The 19454-nt window shown below is 38.8% G+C and overlaps 1 protein-coding gene across 1 annotated transcript in view; it reads right to left on the bottom strand.

Moving 5' to 3' along the window:
• Positions 1-15522, bottom strand: part of KCNJ6 (potassium inwardly rectifying channel subfamily J member 6) — a gene marked incomplete at its 3' end in the record, with an annotated part of 37969 nt that extends 22447 nt beyond the window's left edge. The window contains exon 1 of the mRNA XM_079538131.1: positions 14610-15522. Coding sequence (XP_079394257.1) covers positions 14610-15507 — 898 coding nt within the window. The 5' untranslated portion in view covers positions 15508-15522. The remainder of the gene's footprint in view (positions 1-14609) is intronic.
• Between the last annotated feature and the right edge of the window lie 3932 nt (positions 15523-19454).

Below are 19454 nucleotides of genomic sequence, written 5' to 3'. Positions count from 1 at the left end.
TCATCAACCACACAGCAGTCTTTCTCAGTCACACAAATCCTCTTCCAGCAGTGCAGCTAGCCTATACTTGCTCACATCTAGATGCTGCTGATATTGCATCACTTGAGATTTTCCTTATTGAAAGGTATCCCCCAAATGATACATGTGGACATTTTGTGTGACCTCCATATGGTTTTTTCTATGTCACAATGTTGCATTGCATAAAGCCAGAAGAATATGGGAACAGGAGACTATAGTGCACACTTTCCACTCTGCAGTGCTCAGACGGAAGATGCTGTATGGGTTTATGGATGTAAATGATTGTGATTATTTATTGCTTTTTTTTCTTTCTTTCTTTCTTTCTTTCTTTTTTTTTTTTTTTTTTTTTTTCTCCATGTATTTTATTTTGGTTGCTTTACAGTCATCAGAAAAACTTGTCTGCTGTCATTTCAGCATCACAGATTGGGCTGTTGGGAACACACTGTTAACCAGAGGACTATTTTGAAATGTACATATTGTTTGGCTTGTTGGATCCTTAACAAAAAATAAACAAACAAAAAAAAAGATAAAAAAAAAAAGAGCAGATGAGGAACAAGGCAATGCTAAAACAACAATGTCAAGGCCTTATATCATAAACAAGTTTTTGTGACCAAGGAACCTCCTGAGCAGGGCTTTATCAGGAAAAAAAGGTTCCATAGAAACTCCTGGAGGTGGTTTGGTTTTATTCTTTATCAATGTTCTTCTGATCTACTTGATAAAATACTTACCTAGTGTAAAGAAAAGTCTTAGGAGGGATCTGATCTCGGTCTTGGCTGCCATAAAGAGGATCAGCCTTGAGAGCTGTGTATGTTTATAAGAATCTCTAGCTCTCTGTTCTAGTTCTGTTATAATTTAAATGAAATCATTAGCATGTATTTTTAATGGACCAGCAATATCTGATGAGATTTTGGCTCTTTTCTTTTTTTTTTTTTTTTCAACAGATCATGTACTGAACTGTGTATGGCAGATGGAAAGCTTGGTAGGAGGTAGTTGGGTACATAAGAGAGATAGGGTAAGGTGTACTTTCATGGACCAAGTGTTTTCACATGTAGTAGTGTTTGTATTTACTGTGAACAGTTTGTATGATAAAATATTCAAGATTTGTTCAGGCTGTCTTTGTAGAACAGCTTGTTCCACACATATGCAGAAAGAAAAGTGACTCTGGAGAACAGAGTGACTGCAGGATTGTTTCAGTGCAGTGTGCCTGTGGGGAAGATATCCTGTCTGAAAACACCATTTCTCCCATAGGTATGTAGTATTCTCGAGTGTCGTAATGTCCCCTTCTAATAAACCAAATTTCCCATATGGGCACTTAATCTAGATTATAAACATTTATCTGCTTTAAATCTTTCATTTGTCTTTTAATTAGTCTATTAATTGATTCTTCTTTGAGGCCATCAGAGAACTGACAGGCATTGCACAGCTCAATTTATTCCTTTGGGGTCCTAATTCCAAGGCCACCAGAGACTGGGACCTACTCCATGAACTTGGTGAAACAGGCTCAAAACTTGTATAATAAATATTTGATACATATTAGTAAGGGGTATTTCTGCACTGGATTTCTATCACTGATGGCTTTTGAATTCTCTTGTACCATTTTATATCTCCTTCAAGCATAAAAGAGTGTAAATGTGGTAAGGTTAAGATTCATTTTGTGTGTTCTTCTGTCTCTGGATTTTTACTAATTTAACAGGACTTTAAAACTCTATTGCATCTATGTTTAGCCCCTGCAGTGAGAGTCTTAAAGTGGAGTTTGAGTACCATTGTAGTCCTGGAACATAAACATGGAATTTTCTTTGGACTTTTCCTAATTCATTTGCAAGTTGGAAAACTACTACTGGATCTATTTTGTTTTTGAAATGAGTTAGACCTTTGCCTCATGATTCTTTGCTACAGAAAGAAAGAAATGCCAACAATTTCACTGTAAAATTTGGACCAGTTGTTGTTCTTCAGGTAAAGAGGTGGAGTAGGCCATTTGTGAACGGTGGACTTGTAATCTTTCCACATCTGCTTCTCTGATGTCTTCCCAAAGGATGATGCCTGTTGTTGCTGGCCCTACTTCCTGTCCTTCTTCACACTGCAAATTATGATGGAAGTGCTGCAAATGAATATTTTGCATTGGTCTTTACACACAACTCTCATACTACTTATAGCTTTTATCTCTAAAAGGAATACGCTGTGGAAAGGTGTGGAAAAGCTTGAGTTGCTGCAGTAAGAGTGCTCATCATAGGCCAGATCCACAAATGTCACCTGAAAAGCACTGAATGTGATTAATTAGATGCTGGTGAAGTGCAAGACTGCTGTGATGCAAAGACAGATGTTGGCTTTTGCCTTCCCAAGAGATCCTGCTCTTGATCTGTAGTAGGAAAAAGATATTTTCCTCAGACTGCCAAAACTAAACCTCATTCACTTCACAGCTGCATAGACACAGGTAGTGTGCTCAAGGATTTTTGACCAGACAGAAGTCTGTAACTGACTCGGAACCTTTGGCTTTGAACTCATCTACACTTTTTCACAGCATCTATTATAAACATATTGATAGTTAAAAACTATTATTGTACTTACTAGAAAAAAGAAAGAAAGAAGAGCTCCCACTGTAATTAAAGGACTAATGGAAAAAGAAACTGAAAAAGAAATGAAAGGAACAGGGGGACCTTTCCATTGTGGTGATCTAAGTGTAGTAAGTTAATACTTCTTATCCATCAGTGAACCTTATGTCTAGTTAAAAAATAGTGCCAGTGCAGTTTAATTGGACTGGCTGAGTCTTAAATCTTTTTTGCTATGGTAGTGCCTGGCAGCTCTGCCATAGTCAGATTGATTTTTCTCCTTTAATGGTAAGCTCCTGTCTCTTCAGTTTGCATTTGTCTGCATCAGTCAGAAAGGTGGAATAAAAGTTGTCAACCCTGATGTGCCTTAGGGCTCACCCAAAGATAAATCTTAAACCACTTGACACTGTTGCTAGATACAAGGCTATCTGCTGTGATGATAACAGTGATGATGATAATAACAATAACAACTGTAGATTGGTAGATCTCTTGTATCCCATTTGAATAATACAAAGACTGTCCAAGGGAGAGAGAATCAGAGAACTGAAGCAAGGTTCAATACTCATCTCTCTCACAGTTTATAGAGGCTGAAAGATGAAGAAGACTCTGGCAAGGGGAATGAAAAAAATCCAGAAAAAAATAACGAACACTGATTTAGTGCAACCTTTGGACCATTCTCCAAAGATTAGTTGTCTGATGAAGTGCTGCCTCACAATTTTGAGATGTTCTCTTATAGCAAACCTCCTGGAGCAAAGCTTGGTTGCATTGACTGACTGGCTGCTTGACCAAAGCAATGGACTCATAGTCCTTACCCAGTTTTCAGGTACGTAAAACACAATTCTTAAATGGTGACATGGGAGAGCAATTCTTTAGCTGGGCTAATCACTTTTCAAAGCAATCTAATTCTTCACTCCTATCACATGCTAGTAGAAGCAGACTTTGAGTGCAACAAGCAGTGAATAATTTAGACTGGAAGACATCTGTAGAGTCAATCAGTCCTACATACTGCTTAATGTGTAGCGAAATAGCTCACATTGCTCAGGGCTTATTCAGTCAGGTTATGGGCACCAGCAGGAATGGCAGTTCTATCCTCCTGGGACCCTGCCTCAAGGTATGATCAGCCATATGGTAAAAAAGGCTTTTCCTGATGTCTGATCATGTACCCATTAATTCTTGTCCCATCATCCTGGACCTCTGAATCATGCCTGTCTCTATGCTTTCTTTAACCTTTTATTAGGTCTGTTCAGATAGTGGTAAGATTCCCCTGGAGGAAAAGGATCTGGGGGTGCTGGTTGGTACTGGCCTGAACAAGAGCCAGCAGTGAGCCCAAGTTGCCAAGAAGGCCAATGGCATCCTGGTTTGTATAAGAAATAGCTCAGCCAGTGGGAGCAGGGAGGTGATTGTTCCCCTGCTCGACATGGGTGAAGCTGCATCTCAAGTACGTGTGCAGTTTTGGACCCCTCAGGACAAGAAAGATATTGAGGCCCTGGAGCATGTGGACAGCAAAGCTGTGAGTGGTCTGGAACACAAGCCTTATGTGGACCTGATGAGGAAATTGGAATTGTTGTTCAATCTGGAGAAGAGGAGGCTCTCGGGAGACCTTATTGCCCTTTGCAGCAACCTGAAAGGAGGCTGCAGCAACATGGCTGCCAGCTTCTTCTCCTGTGTAACTAGCGATAGGACAAGAGGGAACGGCCTTAAGTTGTGCTGGAGTAGGTTCAGGTTGGATATTTGGAAACATTTCTTCTCAGAAAGAGTGGTGAGGCACTGGCACAGGCTTCCCAGGGAAGTGGTGGATTCACCAACTCTGGAGGTTGTCAAGAAATATGGAAATGTGGTAGTTAAGGACATGGTTAGTGGACATGGTAGTGATGGGTCAACAGTTGGACTAAATGATCTTAGAAGTCTTTTCCAACCTCAATGATTCTACGACTCTATATTCTGTACTCAGGCCCCCTGCCATCTTAGTGGCCCTGTTCTGAACTTGCTTCAGTAAGTCCAAGTCTTTCTTGTACTGGGGCATCTTGAACAGGACAAAGAACACCAGAGATATCGTCCCAAGTGGTAAACAGAGGAGTCCAATTGCTTTCCTCAGGCTGATGTATATACTTTCACTACCACAACCCAGTAAGCAGTGGGCCTTGTTTGTCATAAGGACTTATTTCGATGTGTGCCATTCACCCTTCTAACAGTCTGTGCTAAAAGCTATAGTTTAATAAATTGCTTAGCACTGTATCTACAGAGACTTTTATTCATTTTACTCCAGTGAATTTAGTACGGTCAGCAACATTCACTGTATGTGTGAACCTGAGCCCATTCACCTCCTGGGGAAACCTGCACCTGAGAGCTCAGGTAGGCAGATGTGTTTGACAGCTTCCTTCCTCATGTGTCTTTTTTTCTCTTTTATACTTGTCATAACTTTGGTGATATCAAGGATGTGCTGGCCTTTTCCAGCTCTTTTTATTAGCAGGTATAAATTCAGTGCCAAATCCCTGGATCTTTGCCTCCCTTGAGTTAATTAGACCATTGCTGTGAGCAATCCTGAAGTAGATGACATGGCTTCAGTGCTCCCTTCCCTTGCTACGACAGGGGGCTGCATTCACACTGTCATAACTGCATGACACCTGCCCTCCTCTAGTACCCAATACGTGAGATATAGTGCTAATCAATTCTGTCTTGGGAACCTATTTGTACAGTTCCTGGCTTTGTAGCAGTGAACTGCTAGGAAGAGATTGGAAAGCTACAGCCTGGCATCATTTGCAGGACAGGAAATCCCCTGGAGCATGTTTTACCCTTCCCACTATTTATTTCTCATCAGTGGAGCTGATCCAAACATTCCCTCTAAATATTGTCATTAACTAAATTTTTATTGTCTCTCAGAAATCTTAAAGATGTTTCTGATAACCACTGGAAACTTTTTAAAAAATAAATCTCTGATGTTTAATGTATTTTCATGTTTTGAATGTTTCTTAAATCAAGTTTCTTTATTGGAATGAGTTGTTAGAATGGAATATCTCCAATAATTCTATTTTTATTAGAATCCCATATTTTTAAACGAAAGTATTCCAATCCACAGAAATACCAAAGAATGAAAATTGTCCAAACCCAGAAGAACAGAAATCTTGAGAAGCTTTTTGAATTTTTTTTCCTGTAATTCTCTTGGGAATGGCAAGAATGTATAAGCAAGTGTAACCACAACCACATTTTCTCTTTTTCCATCTCTTTTAGCAATGCAGTAGGTCTGGAGAGGGCAGGAGAGGAGTACAAGAAAGGTGAACATGGGTTGCCTGGCAGTCATACATGTTGTCAAAGGAAGAAATGTTTTTCTTTTTTTTTTTTCAAAATCAGCCCTGCTTGTTCATCAGTCTTTTAGGGCTTTGCAGTTACTACTCTATTCAATTTTGTGTAAACTTTCTGTTGAAGATGAATAACCAATTGGCTCATGTTCATCAGGAATTGATATAAACATCTACAAATTTGGAGAGATCTTGCTGTTGTCAAGAGATGTAATGTAACACATTTATCCTTTGCTATAATTCAGTGAGACTGAAGAGGAGAAAATAACATTATACAGCCAGGAATAAATAGGCACCAAAGGGAAAAGCGAAAAGATCTTTTAGAGGTATAGGCAAAACACAGACTTTGCCAAAATACATCCCAAGGTTTTGAACTACAGGCTACTTAAATATGCTCCATATCTGGAGATCAAACACAAGAGAACAAGGTGATCAACATGAAAGAATCAGTTCATTCCAGAAAAAGTTTCAGGGTTGAGATACTGCCCTGATTCAAATCAGCGTGTGCCCAGGATTTCATCATGGTGCTCAACAGCCTTTGTTTTCCAGTTGATAACTACCTCAGATGATCAAAAGTAAAACTCAAAAATCAGAAATGATAGTTACACTTTTTCTTTTCCAAATCACCTGCTTCCATGCTGGCTCCTCATTTACATCATTCCAAGCCCAAATGGACAATCCAAATAAGCACAAATTAATAGCCATTATCTTTAAATGTGCTCAGAAATGCGGAAGGCTCTTCATAGTTCTGAAACAATTCTTAGGAGTGTTCAGAAATGATGTCTCCACTTTGGAAGCATGGGAGGTGTTCAGTTAGCTAATTCTGCTCTGGGAATTCTTTGACTCAAATAAAATGGCTGCTGTGCACTTTGTCTAACATCTTCCACTTCGTTTAGCAAGTAGAGATCTTTCTGGTCAAGACTGTGTGCACATAGGGGACATCAAACACAGTACAGTGCAGTTCATCACATGCATGCTTAGTCCCCTGAGTTATGCACATGCATTAGGGTCTGATCTTAGCCTGAAGACCCAAGAACTCCATAGAATTCATAGAATCATAGAATTGTATGACTTGGAAGGGACTCTTAAAGGCTGTCTGGTCCAACTCCTCTGCTATGAACAGGGATGCCTACAGCTCCATCAGGTTGCTGAGAACCCCATCCAGCCTGACTTTGAGTGTCTCCAGGGATGGGGCATCCACTGCCTCTCTGGACAACCAGTGCCAGTGCCTCACCACTCTTATTCTAAAAAACTTCTTTATATATAAAATCTAAATCTTCCCTCTTTTAGTTTGAAACTATTTCCCTTTGTCCTATCCCAACAGTCCCTCCTAAAAAGTCTGTCCCTTTCATTCTCATAGACACCCTTTAGATACAGAAAGACTATTTTTGGATCTCACTGGAGCCTTCTCTTCTCCAGGCTGAACAGCCCCAGTTCTCTCAGCCTGTCCCCATAGGAGAGATGTTTAATCTCTTAGATCATTTTTGTGTCCCTCCTTCAGATGCACTTCAACAGGTCCATATCTCTCCTGTACTGAGAACTCCACATCTAGATGCCTTTGCACATTCCTTGCTTTTCTGTTGAAACGTTGAAATACAGTGTTGCTTGAAGATTTGCTGGAAGTGTCATTGTTAATTGCCCTTCTGCTAGAGATGCAGCAACATGGCCAGTGTTACACCACAGCTTTGTGATCCTATGATTCCTTTGGCCATGGAGATCATAATTGCTGCAAAGGATAGTGTATGCAGGGCCATGATTAAGAAGGAATAGTGAGTGCAGAAAAAAAAGTGTGTGTCTATTTCTGCTAGATACTGTCCTAGGAAAGGAACAATGCTGACAGTGGAGGTCTATGAGAGCAGTCACTGCATTGGAAGTGCCCCTTTCCTGTGCCCTAACACAGTTTGCAAGAGTACAATGTACAAAATGAAGCTCTTGTGAAAGTTTGATTCATGTTCAATGAAGTTTTTTTTTTAATAATACCTGATTTGTGACAAGGATTTATTTATTAACTCAATATAGCAGGGTCTGAAACTGCCTTTTAGGGAGCTTACTTGTTAGCATCTGACTTACTGCTTGAATCTGAGTATCTAAAGGTTTAGGGGTAAGGGAGCAGCTGCTGTTGTGACGAACTGAGCAATGAATTGGTAAGAAAGATATAAAAGAAAGATAATAGGCAGTTATCAAACTGTGTAAAACGTTTGTATACTATCATAATTCAGAGAACAAATCTGTTAGAGAAAACGTGTGATTCCTTTTCCATCCCTGAAATCGATATATGCACTCGCTCCAAATTTCTGTTTTGTTCTAATGAACTCTGTTCCCTGACTTCTTCCCATTTTGCATGTTGTTTTGACTCTTACTGTGAAACTGTAACTGCTCCATTTAAGTCTTATATTTTCCTTCAGGAAAGCTTCCTGATAAGAAACTTTGTGATGAAATTGGAGTGGATTTCTATGCTGACATTTAGAGCTCCAGCTCATGACTGCAATACCTTCTGCTAATAGCCCTAACTTTCTGCATTAAAATTAATAATAATGAAAAATACTGGTGGAATTTTAAAAAAAAGTAAATGTGATTAAGGAACATAAGTGAAAGAGATTTCTTGCAAATGCTAGGGAAATGGGTAGAGGTGCAGATGAACTTAGATGTCTAAGCCTAACACCTCACAAACAAATGATGCCAAAATAGAAAGAAAAAAATACAGCCTAAAGGCTGAAAAGCTGTTGTGTTCTGACCATTCCTGAAATGGTGATCATGCAGTGTAAATATAAGCCATTTATTCTTAAACCTGTTTAAATTGCATGTCAGTCAATGTATGTTTGTCACATCCTGGAGCACAACAATCTAATCTACTCTAACCAGTTGCCTTGCAGAAAGACTTGGGTGTGAGAAATCCTGATTCCTTTTCTGCCTTTCATCTACATCCCCTTAAGAAGTAATTTGAGAGTATAAACATCTCTTCTTTGAAGAGCAATAAAAAAATCTGGTGCAAAACTGTAACCCGAGCAAGGCTTATTTGGAGAGACAGAGAGAGAACAAGGTCTGCTGAGATGTTTTGAAAGGTTGGAACTGCTAACATTCATATCAAAAGGACGTATTTGTTAGGATTGGGCAAGGATAAGGGGTAAATTTTCAATTCAGTAGAGTGAAACCAAAAAGGCAATAAATCAGTCAATCAAAGGGGCTGTAGTGAAGAGTGGGAACAGTTTTATACAATGTTTGTCTAATCAATAGCATCGTTTACTATATAAATAACCATCAGTGTGAACATTTTATTGTTTTCTACACACATTTTCCACAGCGTGTTTGTTTATGATGAGCCATTCTGCAAATACTGCTCTCAAGCAGCCCGTGTGTCAGAATTATAAATGCACCCCATCAGAAGTTTATTGGTAAAATTATCCATAAAAGCCTGAAGTTCTATGCCTAGCTTTGTAGCTTATTTTCTTGACAGTTATAAATATGCTGATCTTTTGTTTTCTTTCTTCTTTTTCTTCGATAGTGTTTCATGTTTTATTTTTAGGCAGAGGGAATTCCCAGAGTGTCATCTAGTGCACCCTGCTGGCTGGACACAACTTCATCAGGTTTGATGGTCTTTCTGGCTAAAGTACATTGAAATCCTTTATAATACTTTCCTGAGATGAAAAAAGTTATTATTATTATTATTATTTTGTAATTTAATGCAACTTTAGATGAGAGTTTTAAACCCCACTGTTTACAATTCAGAAACCACATTAACATCAAAGCTATGGGCTGTTTGGGACACTCCTCTTTCTCTCTCTCCTTTTTTGAAAATTCCTCTGAATTTTTCTGTCCCCTCCTGGTTTCTCTCTCATCTCATATATTTCACTTTCCCACTTCACCTCCACATCAAAAACAGACTTCACTTGGAGAAAAAGGGTTAAAATTGTCAAGTCTATTGTAGGAAAGTAGCTGTTAACTTGACATAAAATATGTTAATTGTAGATTTCATAGAATCACAGAATCATAGGACTATTTATGTTAGAAGGAACCTTGAAGATCCTTTAGTTCCAACTCCCATGCAATAGGCAGAGACACCTCCCACTAGACCAGGTCCCTTGGTTTTTCTTTAAATTTGAGAGAAATATATAAATTATTCAGATCCAAACTTTTGTGCATACTGTTTAAGGGAGACAGGGTTCAGGATCTGTGAGCCTCTGTGTTCTGTTTTTCATAGACCAAAGGACAAAATTATTTACTCAAATTCCACTGCAGTAAAACTGCATAGTCTAACAAATATCTTAATTGATCTCCAGAAAAAAAAAAAAAAAAAAAAAAAAAAAAAAAAAAAAAAAAAAGCAATGGCACTTTAATATAAACCAAGTATTTTCAATGCCAGATTTCAAATGCTGAGGGATTGAGATTGGTGCATTGGTCTTGTTCTTTTCCGTTAGTAGATTTGCATATAGTGTTGCAGCTCTCCCATAGGGAGGGAAGGGATGCTGGAATCCTGTAGTTTCAATGCCACTGCTGTATTCTGAAACTAAAAGATACAAAAGTACTAAAGATGGAGGTTATTTTTGTTATTGCTGAGTTTTATTGATTCTTGCATCTTCCTTGCACTCTCACCTGCCTTTAGCAAAATGGGAAGCAGAACAGTGGCTGTAAAAGCTGGAAGTAATGGATATGTCCTTTAGATAGGGTGATGTTTGGTTGGACTTTTGCCCCCCCCAATCCTGAAGGATTGTCATTTGCTTCATAATGGCCTGACGTACTTCACAGGGTAGGGCTGTGCAAAGCTGATCTCACTTCACCTTGAGGAGTGGCAGCATGGTCCACCAAAATGAGAAGTGTGAGATACTGCATCTTCAGCTGAGTCACCAACTCTAGTGGTAGGTGTTGCAGTAACATATCTGCTGTGAGCACTACAGAACAAGTTCAGAAACACCATTTCTTTTTTGGGTGCTTGAGAGACGTGTGTTGGTATTAGAAAGGCCATAGGAGTGAACCTTTGTGAGAGTGTTATCCTTTGAACACAGAAGGATTGTTGAGTAAAGAAATAAGGAAAACTGCATATTGAAAGGATCAATAACAAATATAAAGGATCAGTGTTATTTTCAGTTCTTGCTGATATAATATGAAGAAGTCAGATTGACATTGTATTTTGTTGGAAGTGCCTTTATGAATCTTCTGCCCTCAAAATAACCCTTATGGTAGAATTAATGTCAATAGTAAAGGTGTAGTGATATTTTCTTGGCTGACATTTCAATATCTGCCTTGGCAGACATATCTACTCCATTCTGTATCTCAGAAAGTATGGTGATGTTTCCAAGGGGAATTTGAGTGTCCTTGATTTGATGTTTCTCCTAAATTTTGATTTGGTTAAAAATTTTCATTTCCTTTCAAAAGATGTGTTATTCTTCATTTCTATTCCTAACACAGTGCAAAGTTTACATGATGCTACATAAGCAGTTATATTTCATACTAGAAGTAGCTGAGATCTTGAATCCCATAGGGTGGAAACTATTATATAAGGTGATATTTTCTCAATAAAACTTTAAACAGAATAATAGCAATAATTGATAAAAATAATAGCAAATGTTCATACTTAGCAGTTTGTACCATATTACCTCTCATAAAAAGGATAAATGTAAGAGTAGAGAAGCTCTGAAAATTTAGAAAGGATTTTTCTCATGTGGTCAGAATTTGGAGTGACTTTTTCTGATGCACAGAAGATAATGCTGTCCATCTGTGTTTGATGCATGCAAAGTGATACTCAGTGATGATGCTGCTATAGCTAAGGACACAGTTTCTTAGCTTCATTGCCAGTATTTTTCTATCCTATGTCTTCGAGCAGTACTGGAAGGTACAAACAGTAGTGTGCTGGAGATTTCTGCAGTGAGCAGCTTCTCTTGCTGCTCTCACTCTACATTTGATGTAAGAAGGAAAAGTGAATATATGATGGCCTAAATTTTCTTTCAGTATTTGCAAGAATGTAAATTAAAAAAAATCTGTTGAGAAAAAAAAAAAAAAGGAAAATGTCTAGTGATGGTAGAATGTTGGTTTGGTTGCATCTTCAGCAGAAGTAATCCAGTGCATGTGGACTACCACACAAACAGAAACTGTACTAGTAATTATGACATTACTATTCCTGATGATGCAGTTAAGTGATATTATATGATGCCCTCCCCTCATATCTCATACAGCTGCATGCTAAAGAGATGGCCCCAACAGAATGAAATGGAGCAGCTGAATATGTGGCAGGGTTACACCTTTATCCTGGGCAGCTTCAGCAGGTTTGCAAATAGTTACATCCAGTCTTTCTATTAACTATGAACTTATTTCAGAATTATTCTAGAATTTTAACATTACCTTGTCAGCCCAAACACCCTCACTGGTGGAAGATGATAATGACTGAGTAGAAGGTAGGATCAATATGTCAATAGAGCAGCAAAGGAGAGAACAGAAGGCTGTGTAAGTGTACTAAGATCAAGAAGAAGTAGGGATTGGAAGGTTAAATAGTGAGAAGCTTGAAGGCTTTAAGACAACAAAGCTACATTTGATGTACTGCAGAAGTATACATACAAAGTATACTGTGTGCTGATCTTTTACATTTTTTCAGTGAGATGCTATTTACATAGATTGCTCTGAAAGTAATGCCTCCTAACTATTTCCATGGAAACAACAGCTGTTACAAGGAGCACAATTGCCCTATTTGATAGAGCATATTCTCAGCTACAAACCACTATTTTTCAACACAGCCATCACCACTAGCTATGTGTTTTTGCCAGTGATAAACAAGAGCCTGCATGTCACACTTGAAAAATCTGCGCTGGACGTGACCCATTGTCGCCATTGGTGAAATGCACCACCCTGCACCACTCCTCACTGTACTCACTTCCACTGTGTGGAAGTGTTCAGAAAGTGTCAGTGAATGTCAGTGGGTGCCATTTTTCCCACATGGAGGAATTAAATGGCATGCCTTTGCTTCATATGAATTTCTATGTCAGATGCCATTTTGTCAATCACATGGCTACAAAATTTAATGGGATATTGACTGGAAAATTCAGTCTCTGCTGCCATTCCACCTGCATCCACCTGTGGTTTTGTGGAGCATCATAATAAAATGGGAGGTGTTACTTTCTGAGTAGCCCTCAAATGTTACTATTACTTGCCAATCTTTTTCCTCCCCACCCCTTTTTTTTTTTTTTTTTTTTTTTTTTTTTCCTTGAAAACATAGTATTCAATACATCTGAAAAAAAAAAACCAAAAACCAAAACAACCCACTGTTCTTTTGGATGTCAAGTTCATCTAGCTGCAGTTCAGAAATTTCAGAATGTTTTCAACTAACAAACAGCAATTTCTTCATCTTCTCATCCAAAGGTGACACATGTTTGAAACCTCTATACTCACTGCACGTATCAGAAACACTAAACATTTCATTTCCTTGATTCCTCTTCGTTGCCATCAACTTTCTGGAAAATGTGGAAGCCGTGCATTTACCTCTTCAGACTCTCTGCCAAGTTCCCTTGACTTATATTTTTCTTCATTTTTGTCTCACACATTTATTACATGGTGACAAATGCAATTTTTTTCTGACACCACATAATAGATGTGTGAAACACACACACATGTTCTGGTAAGAGATTGCTCTTTATTTCCTGGCTCCAGTTGCAAAACATGAGTCAGGGTTAGAAAGGTTGTACTTGTGTCAGAGAAGTGTAATCTGCATCCTCAAACTCTTCTAGCTTTTACAGTAGTAGGGAAAATGGAAAATCTGGTTGTTCTATTTCTCTGCTTGCTATTTTCTTCTACCTGAGCACATCCTTTCTTCATTTTCTAATCACCATTTCCTTGTATTGTTTATGTTTATTCAGTTCAGAATTTGATGCTGTCATTAGCAGGAAAAACATCTCTCCTAAGCTAAGTATACCAGCGCTCTGACTGAAGTAGGTGCATCATTTTTAGACAAAACATCCTCCTACTATTCTAGTTTTAATGCAAAGAAGAAACACTGCTAGCCATTTACTGTGAATTCCAAGCGGCATTTTCTCTGTATAGACTGCTATTGATGTTCTGCTGTATAATTATAGTTAATGACCAAACAACCTCTCTACAAGACTTTGGTGACGTTTGTGCCTTATTTATATATACTTGCATTAAGTGTTCTGTACACTTTTGCAGTGTGTAGGAGAGATAAGTGAAATACAAAATCTGATAGATTTTTATGAACTAAAGTGAAACAAGTTCCAAGTTCCAAGTTAAAACAAAAGCAGGTAAACAGTGAAGTAAAAAAGAGAAAACTAAACACATCATCATTTCTTACTGGATCCAAACAGGCTTGGAGTTTAATGTGGCAAGCAGTTATTTTGCAGCTACCCATGGGTGATTGGAAGCAGCAGGAACTATGGTACTTCCATGTTAATCATAAACAGAGTTTTGAATTGATATTTTTTTTTTCTAAAACATTTTATCCCACAGGGTCCTAGTAGTTGAGTGGCTCCTGCAATAGAATGACAAATAACTGTGTGACATGCTGTAAAAAATTTAGAAAATGAGAAAAACTATCCCATTTTCCAAACAGAGCAGAAACAACACTAATTTCATTAGGCAAGATGGAACAGACAATTAAACTGGGCACGCTTTTAATTTTGAAGCTAACCAGATAACTGATGCCTTTTGCAAATGTATCAACTATTGAAATTATTCCTTTAAACTGAAGCAAAACCACTGATTTTCCTTTCTAATATTAAAGCATTTACTTTACACAAAGTATAAGAAATGTTACCTGTTGCCTCCACCATTCCTTCTAGGATTACAACAATTTCTAGCTCCTCTTTGGGCAACTGGGCTTTGGAAATCTCCCAGAAAGGACTCTGCTGGTTAATTTCATGGCTGATGATCAGTGGTGAAACCAAAAAGAGACGATCATCCCCTGTGTAATAACCTACGTTGATATCTGTCTGGTTGAGCGGTATAAATTCCCCCTCCTTTGTCTGTTTGGATTTGATCAACTTGGCTCGTATTGATGCCTCTACAATGTGTGAATTCCTAAGGTCTCCTACTCGAAACATCAGACATAGCTTTCCGTCCCGCATGGAAATAACTGCATTTGTAGAAAAAACCAAGGTTTCTGCCCTCTTCTTGGGTTGGGATATTTTCACAAACATACAGCCAACCATGAAAGCGTTGACGATAGAACCTAAAACAGACTGAATTAAAAGAAGAACAATTCCCTCGGGACACTTGTCTGTGATGACCCGGTAACCATACCCAATGGTAGTTTCTGTCTCGATTGAGAATAAAAAGGCTGAGACAAACCCATTGAGGTTGCTGACGCATGGAGTCCACGTGCTGTCCCCTATATGATCCATATCTCCTCGCATGTAGGCAATTAGCCACCAGATCATTCCAAAGAAGAGCCAGGTCACTGTGTAAACCATGACAAAAATCAACAAGTTGAACCTCCACTTCAGATCAACTAAAGTAGTGAAGATGTCTGTCAAGTAACGGTAGGTCTCTCTGACATTCCCGTGGTGGACGTTGCATTTTCCATCTTTCCTAACATACCTCTGGATTTTTCTCTTGGCACATTCTTTGTTTAGATTTTTTGGCAGATCCTCTCTAGCTTGTTTGGGTAACTTTGGCTGATGAATAGTGACAGGGCTCTCTATGTCCTGCTCCATTGAGTCTTCTTCCAGTACGTTAGCTGCCATTGAAAGCAAACAAACAAGAAAAAGGCAGGCATTATTTTTCTTATTATTTCCCAAAGTTAACACATAACTTCTTCCCATATTGCCAAAATGATATCACTATTAATAAATAATATTATTGTCCTCATTATTTGCTCACCTATTACATGAATAATGCAGAAGTCAAATGATGTCAAGCATCCTCATTTTATTACTAACTAGAAATACTTTAAAAGCAAATGCTCTTTTTTCTTATCTATCAGGACATCCAATCTACACCCATATTTAAATTCTGCAAGATGTATTCAAATAAATCTTTCTATCCCTCTGTCCTCCTTTACAGTTTAATAAATGAATTTTTTTTATGCACCAAGAAAGATCTTCTGGGAGATAGCTGATATAAATGAGGAAATGAGTTTGCTTGAGGGTTTCCGTGAAGATGAGCAGAGAAAATGAGCAATTGTTGAACTATTTTTTTCTCTGAATTGCATTGCTACGGGGAAAGTATTAAAGAAGTTTCAGAGGTTTAAAAAAACAAACTTTTTTTTTCCTTTTTTTTTTTTTTCCTTTTTTTTTTCAGAATGAGCCAGTCCTACTCCTGTTGAAGGAAAGGCAGAATTTCATGTAATATATACCAAATCCAATTCAAGTGCATTTCTACAGAACATCGGTGTCTCACTGATACTGAGACAGGGAACTGTGTGTCCTTCTCCCAGCAACGTAAAAGATACAGTGCTTCAGAACATGATTTCATTTGAATTTGTTATGCCTGTGGCCTTTAATTCAAGTGTTCCTTTCTAATGACATCATCCTACAGAGTGTTCCCTATTTAAGTGTCTTATATGAATATAAAAAACAGAAACAACAGTAACTGTCTTTTTTCCCTTTTGCTTCCCAGCCTCTTGAAATAAATAGCTTCATTAGTTTATGAGGTTTAGCTTATATACAAGACAGCAGAAGAAGAGTGGCCTCCTCCAGGAAGCCAAGGACCTTGAAGAGGTCTAGAATAAGTCTGTCTTTTTATTGGAAAGCCTTCTGCACTCTGAGGCTTCTTTCTATCAGAATTTCTCTTGACTCCAAATTTTCTCATTTTTAGATCCTATCTGATCCAGTAGTCATGTCTCTGGCACTGCACAGGCTTGGGGTCTCCACTTGGCTGTCCTGGGCAATAGACTCAAACCCTTTCAATGTCGAGGAGTGGCTGGGGATGTCCTAGACTGGAGAGAGGACTTGCAGAAGGGACTGCTCTGAATATGTAAGTACGGCTTGAGGAATGTTTTGGCCTTTCTCTCTCTCAGCTGTGCGTATTATATGGCAGACTGTAGAATCTCACGGTATCTGTAGATTTTTCAAGACGTGCAGATTCATCTCTGCAGAGAAAGGGCTCTATAAAAAAGTGACTTTAGGAGTGACTGAAACACCAAGAGAAAAAAATGGGTTGTAGAGTGGTTGTCTTACATCCTGTCCTGCTTCACTGACAGCCAAGCTTCTGTTCAGTCCCATAGCCTTTTCCGCGTTAAAAGTAAGGCTCAAAGGCTGACAGTAGCATGGAAACATGGAAGCAGTTCTATATTTTAAACACTACACTCCACCCTGTGTCAATTTTTTAGTTTGCTACTGTGTCTTGGGAGCATTATTCAGGCTGATTGTAGTGGCAGCACTTAAAATCGTGTCCCAGACCAGTCAGTTCAGGATGAACTTATCCCAGTTGGTGACAGTGTGCCTACTTGGATTATCACTAATGCTATATAATGTATGACAAAATAAACACAAGAAAAAGGCCTTAAAGGAACCTTGTGAGACAGACTAAAGAAAAAGGCAGAAAATTTGAAGTTAGGGCTTCACGCTTTATGCTTAACTCCATTGTGCCTAAGGATATTTCAGTCCAGAGGAACTATCACACTGCTGCAGTAACAGACCCCTCAGATACTCATGAACAGCCTACAAAAGCTCTGGCTTTTAAGAACTTAATGCAATGTATGTTAGGTGAGCAATGCTGGTTTAATGTGTTTCATTATATTTAATGCATTGTGAATATTAGTCTTTCCCTTCCCTGCTAGAGCACAAAGATAGGATGCAGGTGTTCCCTGTTGCATTTCAGAATATATCTGCTGCTAAAGGCAGCCATGCCCCAGGCCTTCTCACTGGAACATCTCTTACCAGAAGGTGCGAGGCTTATTAAAAACCTTAACAGGATGGGAAAGGGACACAGGCACTAATTTTATTAGCGTCATCAGGAGAAATCTGAAGGGAGGCAGCTATCTAAGGATAGCTACCTGTCATACACTGCACCCATCTAGCCTGCTCTGTGTTTGTTTCTTACAGAAATACTCACTGGGAATGAAGCATGTTCTATTCATACAGCAAATTTTTAACAGAGCTTTCAAAACACTTTGTGCTGATGAAGCCCTTGTGCATCATAGCCAGCATTACTTGCCTTTTACAATGCATGTACTGAGCCACAAGCAGAGCTAAGGGCCATGTTTTCTCAAGCAGCTATAGGTTTTGTAGCAGGAGCAAACTGCTGCTGTGCTCCCAGCACATGGTGGTGGGCTGGCTCTGTCACTGTAAGTGGTTTAATGTGTGAGAATTTTCCTCAGCCTTGGGAGGCGGCACCAGAGCTGGTTCCTGCGTGGATGTGGAAAAAGGCAGCTTTTAACAAGCAGATCCGATGGCTGCATTTAATCTAAGTCTCTTTCAGTATAGCACCTCACTAACACTTGCAGACATTGTAATCTCCCTGGAGGTATTTGGCCGTTTTGTCAACTCTTCAGGCTGTTTCCAGTGCTGTCATTTCTCAACTCCCAGGCAGTCTCAGAGAAGAAAAAATTAGGCAGATTTTTTATTTTTTTCTCTTATGCAAGAGAAAAAAATTTTACACTCTCCCTCGTCCAAATGCCCATATTATAGGACCCCAAAAATACCAGTATGGGGAGATATCTAGATCAGAATTATTGCCCAAAACTCACTTGGGCTGAGCTCTCACTTTAGAGTGAACCCGTAGCTCCTGAAATAAGTGATCCAAGGACTCTGCATCTATGTGTTTCCATGGAAATGCTTGAGGAATAAGTTTTAAACACATGGCCAGATCCCTGTTCACCAGTGAGGCTGAGGAGCTGCCACATATTGATGGTGCTTTTTGCCACAAAATGCTTTGACTAATTATATTTTTACTTGATATCAACCCAATTAACTTATGTTGTTTATTTCATGCAATTTTCTTTTTGGTTATATAATGGCTGTCATGGTTCCAGGAACAGGGGAGTGAATAGCAGCTCTCTCACTTGTGAGCTATTTTTACTATCTCTGTTTTTCTTCATGACAAAAATACATACACATTATTAATTTGCACTGAAAAAAAAGAAATCAGCAACATTTGAACATTTCCCCCTTTCTCAGTAAACATTGTGTTTGCTTGAACGCGATGGTCAGGTGTGAATACCATGCCAATTTAGAATATTCTGTTCAAAATACTTGTTCCAATGAGACCTTCAGGCAAATACATAACACATGTATGGGATTTCTGTGACTAGCTTGATTTTCCATCAAATGACAGAAATGACTTCTCCAAAACAAGTCCCTGAATTTGTGCTTCATCATAGCTGTATGTACTGGCTATGTCAGCATATTAAATGTGCCCAGGTCTATTCTTTAGCATGAAAGCTAAATGGAAGGGTACAGCCCGCACTTGTACTATTTATTCCCATTTGTTTTCAAAGCAAGGTAGACTTATACAGTCTGCTCATTGGAAACAGACTATGTTCCATAATGACATAATGACACCTGTAATGTAGGCAGGAACTGTCTATACTCAGTTACACAGTGGCCAAAACCATGGCAGAGGCTTTCCTTGGAATTTTACCACACTGGCAGCAGGGTGGTTGCCCTCAGGATCAAACGTCTTATTTTCTAGTAAAAACGCAACCAATGATAGTGCTCCA

The sequence above is a fragment of the Tetrao urogallus genome (assembly GCF_951394365.1).
Source record: "Tetrao urogallus genome assembly, chromosome: 1".
Classification (NCBI taxonomy): domain Eukaryota; kingdom Metazoa; phylum Chordata; class Aves; order Galliformes; family Phasianidae; genus Tetrao; species Tetrao urogallus.
This window is presented reverse-complemented; position numbering and strand designations above follow the sequence as displayed.